The sequence below is a fragment of the Mytilus trossulus genome, chromosome 12 (assembly GCF_036588685.1).
Source record: "Mytilus trossulus isolate FHL-02 chromosome 12, PNRI_Mtr1.1.1.hap1, whole genome shotgun sequence".
In the NCBI taxonomy this organism is placed as follows: Eukaryota; Metazoa; Mollusca; class Bivalvia; order Mytilida; family Mytilidae; genus Mytilus; species Mytilus trossulus.
In genome coordinates, this window is record NC_086384.1 from 55,345,060 (window position 1) to 55,360,526 (window position 15,467).

The 15,467-nt window shown below is 32.9% G+C and overlaps 1 protein-coding gene across 1 annotated transcript in view; it reads left to right on the forward strand.

The window, feature by feature from the left end:
* Positions 1-15,467, forward strand: part of LOC134692596 (uncharacterized) — a 112,648-nt gene that overhangs the window by 5,694 nt on the left and 91,487 nt on the right. The window contains exons 5-8 of the mRNA XM_063553053.1: positions 4,003-4,260; positions 5,310-5,753; positions 8,590-8,729; positions 11,153-12,343. Coding sequence (XP_063409123.1) covers positions 4,003-4,260; positions 5,310-5,753; positions 8,590-8,729; positions 11,153-12,343 — 2,033 coding nt within the window. The remainder of the gene's footprint in view (positions 1-4,002; positions 4,261-5,309; positions 5,754-8,589; positions 8,730-11,152; positions 12,344-15,467) is intronic.

Genomic DNA, 15,467 nt, shown 5'->3' on the forward strand with positions numbered 1-15,467 from the left:
TCTTGCCCTTCTATATTTTAGTAGGAACCCTCTTTTTCATAATATTTGTACATACGCTATAAGTTAAATGAAAAAGCATATTATTCATTTGAAATATATATAGGTTCTTACATTGGTACCAGTGAATTATCGGATTTATCCAATCGAGATAGTTAAATTATCAATTTTAAAATTGATAATTTAACTATCGAGATTGGATAAATCCGATAATTCACGAGTAACTATGTAAGAATCTGTTTCTCTAATGATTAAAAATACATTTTCTTTTTTTGCGAACCGAAAATCCCCTTCGAGTACCTTTCACATTGCACGAAGTTGTCAATTTCATTAACACCTGTTATAGCATATTTTGATTCATTCATGTTAGCTTAAAAGGTCATGACCCTTAAAATCATCCAATGATCGTCTGAGATCACCGGCAACCACACGTTGATTATATTTTTTTATACAATGGGTTCGAAAAGGGATAAATTTCCATAGAATTAGAGAAATATAGATACATGACTATGGTTTTCTGCTCGTACATTTGTATTTCAACATAAAATATTGTCTTCCTGTACACGATTCATTAATTTAAATATAAAAATACGTTGTTGTGGTATGATTTTCAACTCTCTGCCAGAAATCAAATGACGTAGATGTAGGCAAATAAATTGCCTTCAACAATGAGAAAAAACATCCGCCGGCAAGCTATCAAAGGCCCCACACAAACGTATACAAATTAAACAAAAAACTATCAACCATTTGTATGAACAAAACAATTATCGAAAACTGATATGATATACCACAACTAACTAATACCACTACTGAATGACAGCCCTGACAGGTACAGACATAATGTGGTAGGGTGAAACATGATAGTAGGCGCCTACTCGTTGTACAAAATTATGAATGAAAATCAAATATAAGAAACAGAAATCAATAAACACCAAATCACAAGCTACCAACTCGGAACAGGCACATTTGACATAAGACTGGATTTAACATGTTTGCGAGAGCTGAATCATTCCCTAACCTAGGATATTGGTGTACAAATGTAAGAGCACAACATACAAAGAAACTATAAAATTAAAAGTAAAAGGACTTAACTCATCTGTTCGATACAAAGCTCAAAAACATCTAACAAAAATCAAGACACAAAGCACATTTCTGAAAGTACCCGCAGTTACTAAAAGTAAGTTCAAAGAAAAATATAACTAAAAGAAGTCATGGATCCAAATCTAAAAGCGTATTAAAAGATAAGGCTGCGGATTGTTCCAAATATATGAGGGATTGAATAGAAAATCATGACGTCGCAAAAAATGAAAAAAACTTCAATATTCGCACAGTCTGGTTTTCTTATATATGGTTGCTATGTACAAATCTGTAATAGTTGCATTAAATATACAAAACTGATGCTTTTAAATTAATGTATACATGCCGTAAAATATTTTTCAGAATTATCTTACTCCATTTGCTAACACATTTCTATGCTTAAACATCACTTTATTTTATATTTGTCCCTTTAAGGGTGCAATCAACAGTTTTTTCTATGACGTCATATTTTAAGTGACCCTTAGTGGTGGACTGATTAATCAAGATACTTGTATAAATCTAGATATCACTGGAATCAGAATGTTCTCTAGTTTATAATGGAATAAAAAAAATAGTGTATAAAAGTATAAAAAAGTTTTATCCAGAGAAACTGGGAAAAACATTGCCTTATTTAAGCTTAAAAAACCTGAAATCAGGTCATGTGTACACCCCTGAATATGATACCTGCACATTTTTCATTCATCAAAATTGTATCAATTTCATAATTTTTACGTGGTCTTTCAAAAAATTCATGATTCAGGGTACGTTCGCCTGCTCCAAAGAAAGCTACAGTGGCTGCAAATAAGTTTTCAATCTTCACTGCCAAAAAACCAGACTGTTTACAGTGTTGTCTCCCCTTTAAACATGTATATTTCATCTATTATTTTAATCATTCAACCTGCTTTAATTGAAGTTAACTAACATATTTTTACAACCAAATACAAAACAAACATGCTGCTTTTTCACCAATTGTGTTGATAAAAAGGGACTTCCCTCCATGTCTATTTTTAGTTAGGGAATAACCTGTAGTTTATACGAAACTGTTTATAGCACCCTTATTTTAATACAATGTCTGCCATTTTACCGGAAGTAGGGTTTTTGAAGACATCTAATCTATATCATATACCCAAAGGAAATACATAACAAAGATTTGTACCAAATATTATGATAGTAGCATGATAATAACACCTTTTCAAATACTAGCCTTCGATATTGAGCTGATTTAAGTATAAAGTCTGCCATTTTGAATTTTACCGGAAGTGAAAAATGTTTTTCAAATGCCTCCCTATCTGAAATAAGTGAAAAATAGTTGAGGAAGGTTTAGTAAAGCTCATGCTTGTAGCAACATGTGCACATTTCGTCTATTTCGTTTGGCATTGCACAAGTCATGTCTTCTTTGACTATTAATGACGTTAAAATACTAAATCCCTGTGATGTGTTTTAGTCGATTTTAGTCTCTGATGCATGATTTTTTACTATTAATTGGTTTTGGCTTTTAACTAGCTGTCAGTAACTGCGAGTACTCTCAAATCGTATTTTCTTGTTAATTCGACCTGTTGATACTGTTTATAATGCTTTTTTGTCATTTTTGATTTATATGGATCTTGTCTGTACACCAGCTTTGATTATTTGTAATATCTTCAATTTTTCACTTATTCTTACAACATTTGAATAAACTTCAAGATTATAAAAAAACGGTTTTTTTCTAAAGTGAACATTGATTGGTTAAATATTTCTCAGTGTGTTTGAATTTGTTTGTTAGCCTTTTGGTCATGAATGTTTGTCTCTAATATTTAATTAACTGCATTTGTATTCAGATATCGCAGATCAAATTTATTCGTTCATTGTGTAATCATACGTTTTTTGATTGAGTTAAGTCTGCCATTTGATATTTTATCGTATGTTTTTCTCTGAACATTGTGATGTTATGCTATTGTTTCAGAAAAAGGGAGAAGGTTTGGATCCATTAAAACGTTTAATCCCGCTGCAAATGTTTGCACCTGTCCTAAGTCAGGAATCTGGTGTACAGTAGTTGTCGTTTGTTTATGTAATATATACGTGTTTCTCGTTTCTCGTTTTGTTTATATAGATTAGACCGTCGGTTTTCCCGTTTGAATGGTTTTACACTAGTAATTTTGGGGCCCTTTATAGCTTGTTGTTCGGTGTGAGCCAAGGCTCCGTGTTGAAGGCCGTACTTTAACCTATAATGGTTTAATTTTTAAATTGTTATTTGGATGGAGAGTTGTCTCATTGGCACTCACACCACATCTTCCTATATATCTATTATAGCCGCCGGACTACTATCTTTCATTGCCTCAAAATTATGTACAAAGAAATTTTGTATTCTCTTGAGGTGATTAGCTGTCAATTTATTTTTTAGAAGATCCTAATAAAATTGCTGATATAATATTTTTAGACATGATTATGTATCATTTTATATTTTAAGACTTTTATTTTATTTTGATATGAGCGTCACGGATGAGTCTTATGTATACAAAACACGCGTCTGGCGTACTAAATTATAATCCTGGTACTTTTGACAACTAATTATGATGTATTTTGTGGAAAAAGGGGAGGGGAAGGGAAGGTGTAACAAAATTTAGGGGGGGGGGAGGTAAAAAGAAATTGTGGAGGGGGGACATTTTTCTTATTACAGCTTTCAGAAAGTAAAAAGAAAATTTAAAATATTTTATTTTTTTATTTTTTTGGGGGGGGGAATTCGCAACCTAAGTGTATTACACAAAAGACAAAAGCAAATCACAAAGGCAACAGTAGTATACCGCTGTTCGAATTTCATAAATTGATTGAGATTGAGAAGGCCTTAGTATGAACCGTATGTCTCAGACCTAATATGTATAAATCGGTACACGAGTATTACCACTTACTAATGACGTTTTAAGATGAACATTTATCTTATTTACATTTCAGACAGCAAAATACCAGAACAGATAAAAAAGATGGACCAAGAGTCGATTGACATTTATCTGAACGCTCTTGAAACGGGTTCAGAACGAAGACGGGATATAAATTTAATAATTGTTGGAAAAAAGGGGGTGGGAAAAACTTCTTTAGTATGGAGATTATTCGGGGAGGAATTACAAAGCGTAAAAAGCACGAATGGTATAGAAATTCATCGGCGGAGATGTCGAATAAATCTAAGTAACTTAGAATGGAATAAAGTGTTTGGTAATATGCGATTTTTTCTCACTCTCGTTTTACATGTTTTATATACTGCAAATTTATCATGGAAAAAGTTAAACATAGTAAACATAATTTTCAATGTCTGTTTTAAGTTAATAATGTGTATGATGTTTTTATGTTTTGACTGGTTTATTTTTTCAATTCTTGGAAACGCATTTTTGCTAGGCCCTACTTTGAACCGTTAGTCTCAGGCCTAATTTGAATATTCAATATTTAATTAATGGAATTAAAGATAGGCATGCTGGATGTTATGTCGGAAGGCTAATGATCTCTATCACATTATCGCAATTATTTTCTCTCGCAACAATGACTATGCGTATGTAAACTTATTCTTGCATCCGTTTTATTATATGTAAAAATTATATTTCTTTTCATAATTGTCCTGTGTTCCAGTGTGCTCTTTTGTAACCATGTGAGACTTAAAAAGCTTATAATTAGGATTTATTCTTAATTTTAGTGTATGCATTTCATGTTTATATGATCTTCTATGTATTATTAAAAATTGTTCTCAAGAATGCAATACAATCAGCGCAAAAAAACTAAATGAAAATGTCTAATCAGATGGATGTCTGGATTGAGTGTTGTATAAACCTTTTGGCAATTTAACCCTTTCGCAAATACTTTATTTCTACTGTAATTTCATTATTTTAATTACTGCGATAGTTGTTACTGTGAAGATTTTATATGAAAATAAAATATTATTGATTTGTATATTTTTTAAATGCAGATACCATTATTCGTTTGATGTGTTTGAGCTTTTGATTTTGCCATTTGAATACGGACTTTCCGTTTTGAATTTTCCTCATAGTTCGGTATTTTTGTTAAATTAATCATTTCTTGATAATGACCTGTTGCCTTAACATATGAGTGTGTGTATGTGTGTGTTTATTTTTTGCGAAAGTGCTGGAAGTGGTTTTATGTATTATTTTTTAGTGTATAACAAACATATCTATCCATGAAATTGGTGAATTTTAATCATAACTCTCATAAATTTCTCTTATACTATGAACACTTTTAATAATTTTTTTATGTAGATACAAGATTAGTGAAAGAAGCAAGTATCAACAATAGAATATTGCAGTCAATTGTAAAAGAGTTGCATCAAGATAAAGAAAAATCAACGCATGACATATTGAAGACATCTTCATCAGATAAAATATCAACAGATGATAATAAAGGCACAATCACCAAAAATATTGAACATGACGAAGAACCTACACCCAAAATAAATTATCAGTTTGCTTATCCGGAGATTACAGAATCGCCATTTTCTAAACTGGCAAAGGATGAGCATGAGCTGTTTAGCATACTCGGATCTGCTGTAGACCTACAAGACGAAGACGGCTATGCGACTTTAACAGTGTGGGATTTTGCTGGTGACATTGAGTATTACAACACACATCAAATGTTTTTGAATCCAGAAGCAATTTTTCTTGTCGTAGCAAATTTACATGACATAGAGGACACAGTATCTTACGGTTTGTAAAGTCAATTGTGCTTCATTATCAAACTTAAAGATATAATTATATTTAAAGTAGATACGAATTTTTCTCGATGTTCATATAAAAACAATGAAATTAAACATTTAACAGAAAATTTAAAACGTGGCTTTTTTTTAATTAAATGATTTTTATTATTTCACTCTAAACGACACTACTTTTCGTGTTTCATTTAATATAGCCATTTACTATCTCGACTTGCATCTAGAAATTGACGATGATGATCGGATGAAAACAAAAGTTCGTGACAAAAGAGATGACTTCAGCTTCCCAATTGTTCTTTCTTTCTTTGTCTATGTACCAACATTCAATCAGCGCCTTCCCATGAAGTATATATCTTCAAATTGATACAATATCATAGGATTGGTATTTCCCATCATGATGTCCTTATAAGAAGGTTGCTGCTCACAAAAACAACAAGTGTCAAAGAGGTGTAGTTGAAATTCTCTCTTCAAAAAAATTTACAGACGCCATCAATAGTTGGTTTAACGTCATAGAATATCTGTTTCAAAGATGACTACGGATCCTGTCTTCTTTTGTCTCGTATGTAACCTACCGAATTACACTTATCACCAGGTTTTTAAATACACGAGGAACACGACGGGTACACATGTAGAGTAGAATATTTCCTCAGTGTATGAAATCACCACCGTTTTTTGGTTGAGTTTCCTGTTGCTCAGTCTTAAGTTTTCTACGCTGTGTTTTGAATACTTTTGATTGTCCTTTAAGTCTTTAGCGTTCTTTGCCATTCCTTTGTCAGCTTATTTTCGTCTGATGATTATAAATGTTCCTTTGGTTTCTTTCCCATCTGTTTAACACATAAAATCGTGTAATATACTTGTAGCTAACCCATTTTATATAGTGCTGAAAAAGATATATCACCACAAATAATGTTTTCTTCTGATCTCATACAAACATCCTTTGTTATACAACCGCAAATATCTTGCGTTGTCAGCGTCACCGTCGTCGTCGTCCGAAGATATTTGATTCCCAAACAATAGCTTACGTAATAGTGATTGGATCTTGATTAAATGTTACCACAAGGTTTCATAAAAAAATGAAGTTTGTGATAGATTTTTTTAGTCAATGGCGTTAACTGATTAGGGAAAAGGGAACAAAAACAAAACTTTTCCAATACAAAGATATCAATTGTTCATTTCCACACCACATTCAATTGGATTTAATTCAAAGTATAGAAAACTGTGGCTTCTTTATTATGCTGAATGTAACCGTATTCTTAGATTTTGGATTTTTGGCCCCGTGTTTAAATTGATGCACATTTAGGTCCTTTGGGTCAAAATTTTTTATTTTTTTTATTTTAACAAAAATTGAATTCAATGGTGTTTTTATATTTTGAATCTAACTATGCAGAACTTCATGGTATTTTTTTTTATAATTTTGTAAAAATAAATTTTCAGAAAGCTTTATATATATGTGTCAAATATTTAATCAGAATCCAAATTCAGAGCTGTATCAAGCTTGAATGAAGTGTCAATTTTTGCCCCAACTGTTTAGGGTTCGACTTTTTCGCTCGTATCAAGCTGCGCCCCGCTTTGCATTTTATTAATGTATAGCGTTATGCTTTCTGTACAAAGAAAATTCACGGACTCCATCACACAGTTGGATTTATTACCACTGATTACCACAGGCATGTTCCATTTGTAGTTACCACAATATCGTTCTAGTCACGTCGACTCTGACCTACAAGTGAGACTTATCGCCGAATTTCTACTTACCATAAGCAACAAGACGTGTGCTGAATGTGATATAGGATCTGCGTACCCTTCTTGAGCTTCTCGATTCACCCCTGATTTATGCAAGGTTCATTTTGTTCTCTCGATTGTGATCATATAATGTTGTGCATACTTTTGTTTGTCTATTCTTTGGTTTTTTTTTATCTGCCCGATCGTTATCGCTTACTTTTGTTTGTCTATTCTTTGGGTTTTTTATCTGCCCGATCGTTATCGCTTACTTTTGTTTGTCTATTTTTGGGTGTTTTATCTGCCCGATCGTTATCGCTTACTTTTTTTTGTCTATTCTTTGGGTTTTATATCTGCCTGATCGTTATCGCTTTCTTTCGTTTGTCTATTCTTTGGGTTTTTTATCTGCCCGATCGTTATCGTTGACTTTTCCGTGTCTATTCTTTGGGTTTTTTATCTGCCCAATCGTTATCACTTACTTTCGTTTGTCTATTCTTTGGTTTTTTTATCTGCCAGATCGTTATTGCTTACTTTCGTTTGTCTATTCTTTGGTTTTTTTTATCTGCCCGATCGTTATCGCTTACTTTTGTTTGTCTATTCTTTGTTTTTATTTTTGGTTCTGCCCGATCGTTATCGCTTACTTTTGTTTGTCTATTCTTTGTTTTTTTTAATCTGCCCGATTGTTATCGCTTACTTTTGTTTGTCTATTCTTTGGTTTTTTTTTGTATCTGCCCGATCGTTATCGCTTACTTTTGTTTGTCTATTCTTTGTTTTTTTTGTATCTGCCCGATCGTTATCGCTTACTTTTGTTTGTCTATTTTTTTTTTTTTTTATCTGCCCGATCGTTATCTCTTACTTTTATTTGTCTATAATTATTCTTTGTTTTTTTTTTATCTGCCCGATCGTTATCTCTTGCTTTTTGACGGATGAATGTTGATTCGCCTCTTTTTAAACACTGATTGAAATAGTTATATTTTTACTTGCAATATTATAACGGTCTGCAGGATAAACCAGTATATATATATATTTTTTTAATGAAGGAATTATATTCTTAATACACATTTCAAGTGCAGTCATCCATCGAAATATTAAAATATTATTTGTTTTAATCACAGACACATTCAATTTCTGGATGGATACGATACATTGTTATGGAAGCATAAATGACAAAACTGAAGCTGTATTACTCGAAGGAGCTCACATCCTTCTAGATCCACCAGTTATTGCAATTGGTACACACAAGGACAAATTTCAGGTATTCATATCAAAGAGTATGGAGTAGACATGTTAATTTAGTCTCTGTTTATAAAAACTTGACGACTGAATTTTCGCTTTGAAAATATATAGATTATGTTTACCTGTGTTCGTAAAAGAACGGTATTCTAGTTAAGTCTAGACTATGGACATTGTAAATACTTCATCAATGTTTCGGATCTATAAGGTACGATTAGACCAAGTTTGGCACGACGTCTTACACGTCTAACGGGTTGTTTATGAATCGCTGATTCAATGTTACGTTAGAGCGCAGTTTAAATAGAAACTAGGGAGATTGTTTCAGTCTAGATTGTAAAATATCTATTTCATTTTAATGTACGAATATGTATCGATGTCATATTGATAACAAAAAGTAAAAACACAAAAATACTGAACTCCGAGGAAAATTCAAAAAGGAAAATCCAAAATCAAAAGGCAAAATCCAAAATCAAAAGGCAAAATCAAAAGTCCAAACACACCAAACGAATGGATAACAACTGTCATATTCCTGACTTGGTACAGTATATCTTTTTATGTCCTGACGGTCATTCTCTTCAATACTGATTGTCGTTTTTGTTTTTAAAGATGTGATTATTCTTTCTAAAAGAGGGACGAAAGATACCAAAGGGACAGTCAAACTCGTAAATCTAAAACAAACTGACAACGCCTGATTTTATATCTCATGGTCATTTTTTGAGTAAAGTGTGAATGAGATGATGCTAGAAGTACTGGGGTTTTCTTTGATAAAAGAAAACTATTAAAATATAAGCTATGTTCATTTATCATCGAAGACATTTCTCATATATATCGACCTCACTACACTGTAGGTAACCGTAAAACAACGAGAAGAATACACACCGTTTAGTCCGCGAAATGAAAAATTTGAAACATGCAAACGGAAAAACAAATGACCTTATTTATAGCGATACAATTTATTAAATAAAAAATTGACAGACATGAATAAATCAACGACAACCACCGAATTACAGGCTACTGACGTCAGACAGACACATAGATACATTGAGAATGTTGTGGGGTTAAGCATGTTTGTGAACACGCAACCCTCCCTAATGATCGGTATGAAACACAAACCATCAGCATAACAACAAAACTCTCTAAGCACTGATCTTCAGCTACTGAAAGACAGTTCAAAGCCAGCTACAACTATTGAAAAGATCATTTTCTCCTCGACTACAGTATCAATCAGTTCACATCTATTGGATGTAGTATCAAGACGTAATAAGCGGTCTGAGAAACATATGACGTTATAGTATACGGTTTCAACATATAAGTAAAATGAGCATTTATTTAAATCAAGTGACTTTTTGTCAGATTTTTTCCCGTTTACAACATTTTTCAAAATAGGATTAAAGAGCATCTTTAATAACCTGAGGACACTGTTCTCAATTTATTTTCGACCGTGGACGATATTTTGGTGCTTTTTCAGAAAGTTTATAACCTGTCGGTCTTGAACGATGTTGGGGTCATGACCATAGGAATCATATCTAAAGTTCGATGTGTCATAGTCTAAGCATATTTGAATGAATGGTTTTCTGTTATTTAGTAGAGTCCGCAGACGTTTCAATCACTCGATATTACTTTTCAAAATCTTTACAGTAGAGAACTGTGCTCCAAATATTTCATTTTAACTCGAAAGTTTCTATTGCCTTTGAATTGACACCTGATTCGGAAAACTATTCCTGCAAATGATTTGACATTTAATATGAAAAAAAATGTATCAACTTTGTATTTAATTAAGTAGTTTTAGTTTATACTCTAACATTGCCTAATTCTAAAGACATTGTTTACGGATGTCACGATTATAGTTTCCTTTGGTATTGACAGGTTTATCAACATTTCCTTATTGTCAAAATTATGATTATTCAAGTCACTAGACAGAAAGGATTTACGTTCACCATCAATTTGATTTTTACAATTATTATATAGACTGTTTTTCTCTTAGCATGTGTTTGTGTCTGCTTATTTCAATAAGTAGTGATTAAAAAGTCATTAAAAACCCAACAGTAAACAGAACACAATGTTTATAGGAAAATTAAAACTGAGCAACACGTTCTTCTCTGAAAAACGGGGATTATTCTCAGATGCCCTGGGGGAAGGAGGGGGGGGGGGGTAAACAGATGATGATGTGAACCCTTGCCATATAGCCGGCTTTAAAACATCCCGATTGGAAACATGTGAAACAATTCAATGCGAAAAACTAACAGCCCAACTTATATCATAACAAGTAACGATAGCCAGAGTATTCAAACATCCCCTCTAGAAAAAAGACATGAAAAAGTACAGATATGAGAATAGTAATAGTAACCGACAACCAAAAACTTCTCATAAAAAATCATGTATCTAAGACTGTTTAATTTAAATGATAATGAAATAATACAATAACTCTGTTTTTTTTGGCAAAAGGACGAAGAACAATGCAGAAAAAGTCTCGAATCCTACACTGATAAAATATTTAAAGATTCCAAGCTTCACTTGAGATCAATTCACATGATATCCAACACAGAGGACGAAGAGCATGCTTTTGGAAAATTGAAGAATGATATATTTGCCACAGCAAAGAGTAGCGCAAATTGGAATCGAGAATACCCTGTTAAATTTATTCAGATGGAAAAAGCCATCAATTCTGAACTTACGATCGGAAATCAAATAATTTCTTTTGAAAGAGTAAAAGAACTAGGTGAGAAAATGCCACTTCCGATAACTGATGACAAGGAGCTTCATCTCTTTCTCAGGTATCAACATGAAAGTGGTAACGTGATATTTTTTGAAGACATTCCGTCACACATCATTCTTGACCCACAATGGTTAGCAAATGCCTTTACGTGCATTGTTACAGCCCAGCAGTTTCAACTTGAATTACCACACTTACAGTGGGACAACTTCAAACAAACAGGAAAAATGGATCCTAAGCTATTGGAAGAAATATTCAAGAGACAATCAGCAGACATGAGAATTCATAAAGAGCATATACTGGAAGTAATGAAAAAGTTTGACATTATCAGCTATCCATTGCTATTGACGGAAAGTGGAAATGTACAAAGGAAGCATAGTTTTTACGTTCCATGCATGCTTCAAACATTAAAATTGAAGGATATTGATGTAATGTTTAATGTTCCAAATGCTAGCAAATCTACATGTTTGTGTTTTGTCTTTAGTTTTTTACCGCCATATCTAATCAGCAATCTGATTGTCTCTTGTCTACGAGTATATCCTCCAGCAGTGGCGAAGGGCGAGATAGGTCTCTTCAAGGATTGTTGTGTATTTAATATTGACAATACTGGCTATAAAAAATTTGTATTAGCAAAGAGTAATCATATGATTCAGCTTCAAGTATGGCAATGGGATGAAGTAGATACAGAGGTTAATCAAACTGTTTTGAAAATTGTCGAAAGAGAAATCAACAGAATTGTCAACACGCGATACAAGTTGAAAACGGTATTTTTCGAGAAAAAATGGAAGTGTGAGACTACCAGTTTCTCCTTTGACACAGGATTCCTTGAATTTGATCAAGTACATGATGGGGAAAAATATTATTGTGAAGAACATGCGACAGTTCATAAATATAAAGACTATTGGTCTGGTGAGAAATCAAAGGTAATGTTCTATTTATTTTAGACTATTTTTATTAAGTGGGCATACATTTTGTTACACGATCAAATCCTATTATTTGTAATTTGTATATTTATTTCTTTGATGTGTACTCGTTGCTAATGTGAGTTTCAGTGTGGACTAATTGTGATAAAAACGTATTCGCTATTGATATGCGCGACTGCACTAAAAACACAAAATTGCGCGTGATTTTGTTTTCGTCGCAGAAATGCACGAGTTGTTTTGTGAATTAAACGCTTGTCAGTTTGTTTAAGTAAAGATAGTTAAGTTTTAAAGATCGACTTTGTCTTAATTGTGTCAAATAAGGGCAACAGTAGTTAACGCTGATCAAAAGTCATAAATCTATTGAGAGAAAACTAATCCGGGTTACAAACTAAAACTAAGGTAAACACATCTATTATAAAAGGAAAACAACGAAACTTTTGTTTAACAGGAAATGTACGAAAAAAACCCGATCAACTACACACATTTGCGTAATCCACACTATAACTTATAATTTAAAGCCAACCTCACCGTATTCCGATCAGATACAGAGTTTTCTTTATAAACTTGAATATTGAAAAGTATTGTGTTGTTCTTATATGTCTTCTTATTCTGTTTCTTCGGAAGGATTTGTTCAACCTGTTCATTCACTATTGAGGGTTATAATTCATATTCAGACGCAACACATAAAAAACGACAAAAAAGGTGTCCCATGAGAGAAGCTAAAAAAACATACACACTTTTGACATGTTTTGTGGGCCCTTCATATAAAATAAAGGAGATGTGGTTGCATTTTAAATGTATGAATAGCTTTAGAAGACCAATGAACAATTAACTAAAAAAAAATACAGGTTACCCTAGGGTCTTCAACATTTCATATTCTGTTCCGGGTTGAAAAACAAAGAACATGACACGAAAAATATCACGAATAGAAATTTTAAACAGTTAATATAAAAAAGAAGATGTGGTATGATTGCCAATGAGACAACTAAAACAGTTGAGTTATATCTATTTAAATGTTTGAACCCTAGTAGTCAGCACTTCGGTGTTGACATGAATATCAATTATATGGTCATTTTTATAAATTTTCTGTTTACAAAACTTTGAATTTTTCGAAAAACTAAGGATTTTCTTACCCCAGGAGTACATTACCTTAGCCGTATTTGGCACAACTTTTTGGAATTTTGGGTCCTCAATGCTCCTCAACTTTGTATTTGTTTTGGCTTTTTAACTATTTTGATCTGAGCGTCACTGATGAGTCTTATGTAGACGAAACGCGCGTCTGGCGTAAAAAATTATAATCCTGGTACTTTTGATAACTATTTACACCACTAGGTCGATGCCACTGCTGGTGGACGTTTCGTCCCCGAGGGTATCACCAACCTAATAGTCAGCACTTCGGTGTTGACATGAATATCAATTATATGGTCATTTTTATAAATTTTCTGTTTACAAAACTTTGAATTTTTCGAAAAACTAAGGATTTTCTTACCCCAGGAGTAGATTACCTTAGCCGTATTTGGCACAACTTTTTGGAATTTTGGGTCCTCAATGCTCCTCAACTTTGTATTTGTTTTGGCTTTTTAACTATTTTGATCTGAGCGTCACTGATGAGTCTTATGTAGACGAAACGCGCGTCTGGCGTAAAAAATTATAATCCTGGTACTTTTGATAACTATTTACACCACTAGGTCGATGCCACTGCTGGTGGATGTTTCGTCCCCGAGGGTATCACCAACCTAGTAGTCAGCACTTCGGTGTTGACATGAATATCAATTATATGGTCATTTTTATAAATTTTCTGTTTACAAAACTTTGAATTTTTCGAAAAACTAAGGATTTTCTTACCCCAGGAGTAGATTACCTTAGCCGTATTTGGCACAACTTTTTGGAATTTTGGGTCCTCAATGCTCCTCAACTTTGTATTTGTTTTGGCTTTTTAACTATTTTGATCTGAGCGTCACTGATGAGTCTTATGTAGACGAAACGCGCGTCTGGCGTAAAAAATTATAATCCTGGTACTTTTGATAACTATTTACACCACTAGGTCGATGCCACTGCTGGTGGACGTTTCGTCCCCGAGGGTATCACCAACCTAGTAGTCAGCACTTAAGTGTTGACATGAATATCAATTATATGGTCATTTTTATAAATTTTCTGTTTACAAAACTTTGAATTTTTCGAAAAACTAAGGATTTTCTTACCCCAGGAGTAGATTACCTTAGCCGTATTTGGCACAACTTTTTGGAATTTTGGGTCCTCAATGCTCCTCAACTTTGTATTTGTTTTGGCTTTTTAACTATTTTGATCTGAGCGTCACTGATGAGTCTTATGTAGACGAAACGCGCGTCTGGCGTAAAAAATTATAATCCTGGTACTTTTGATAACTATTTGAAATCATAAATGAACTTTCAGATAATTTACAGCCATCCTACAGGCTTCACGCCCACACCTGACATTTTTTTTTTAAGTGCCTCCTATTTAAGCATGTTAAGTGCTTTCCTAAAATTAATGTGATCGTCTACAGGATAAGGGCTGTACATGTATAACACAGGCACTTGTTTCTGTCAATGTTGGTTTACTATCCATACCAGTAGACACAAAAAAAAACCAACACAAGGTAGCTGACGGAAATTTTCAAAGTGTTCGCTTCAACCAATATTTCTTTTAATTTCCCTTGACTTTTTCACGAATAAAAGTAAACCAGTCGGTAATTGATCTATCTTTACAATTAAATAATTTTCACGTACCTTGAAAATACCCCTCAAACAGTATAACACACTTGAGATGAGACTTATTGACCTTTTTCCAGACCATTGAATTTGTAAATACTTAATTACCGGTAAGGACTGAATTAATTTCAAATAAATAAATTCAAACAGCTTTTAAAAATTAAACCGTTATTCTTTTGCAAAGAATGAAATAAATAAAGAAGTGTGGTATATTAATTGAAGAGAATTTTGACGTGGTTATTTTATTCAGTTTAGAAGTGAAAGTGCTTTTAACATATATGAAAATTCAAGAGAGATCCGAAATAAAACGAAGTGGATGAAGATTTAGAGAAACTCGAACAACAATAATAGAAGTGTAGAGTTTTTTGGAGAGAACTTTTTGAAAATGGAAAAAG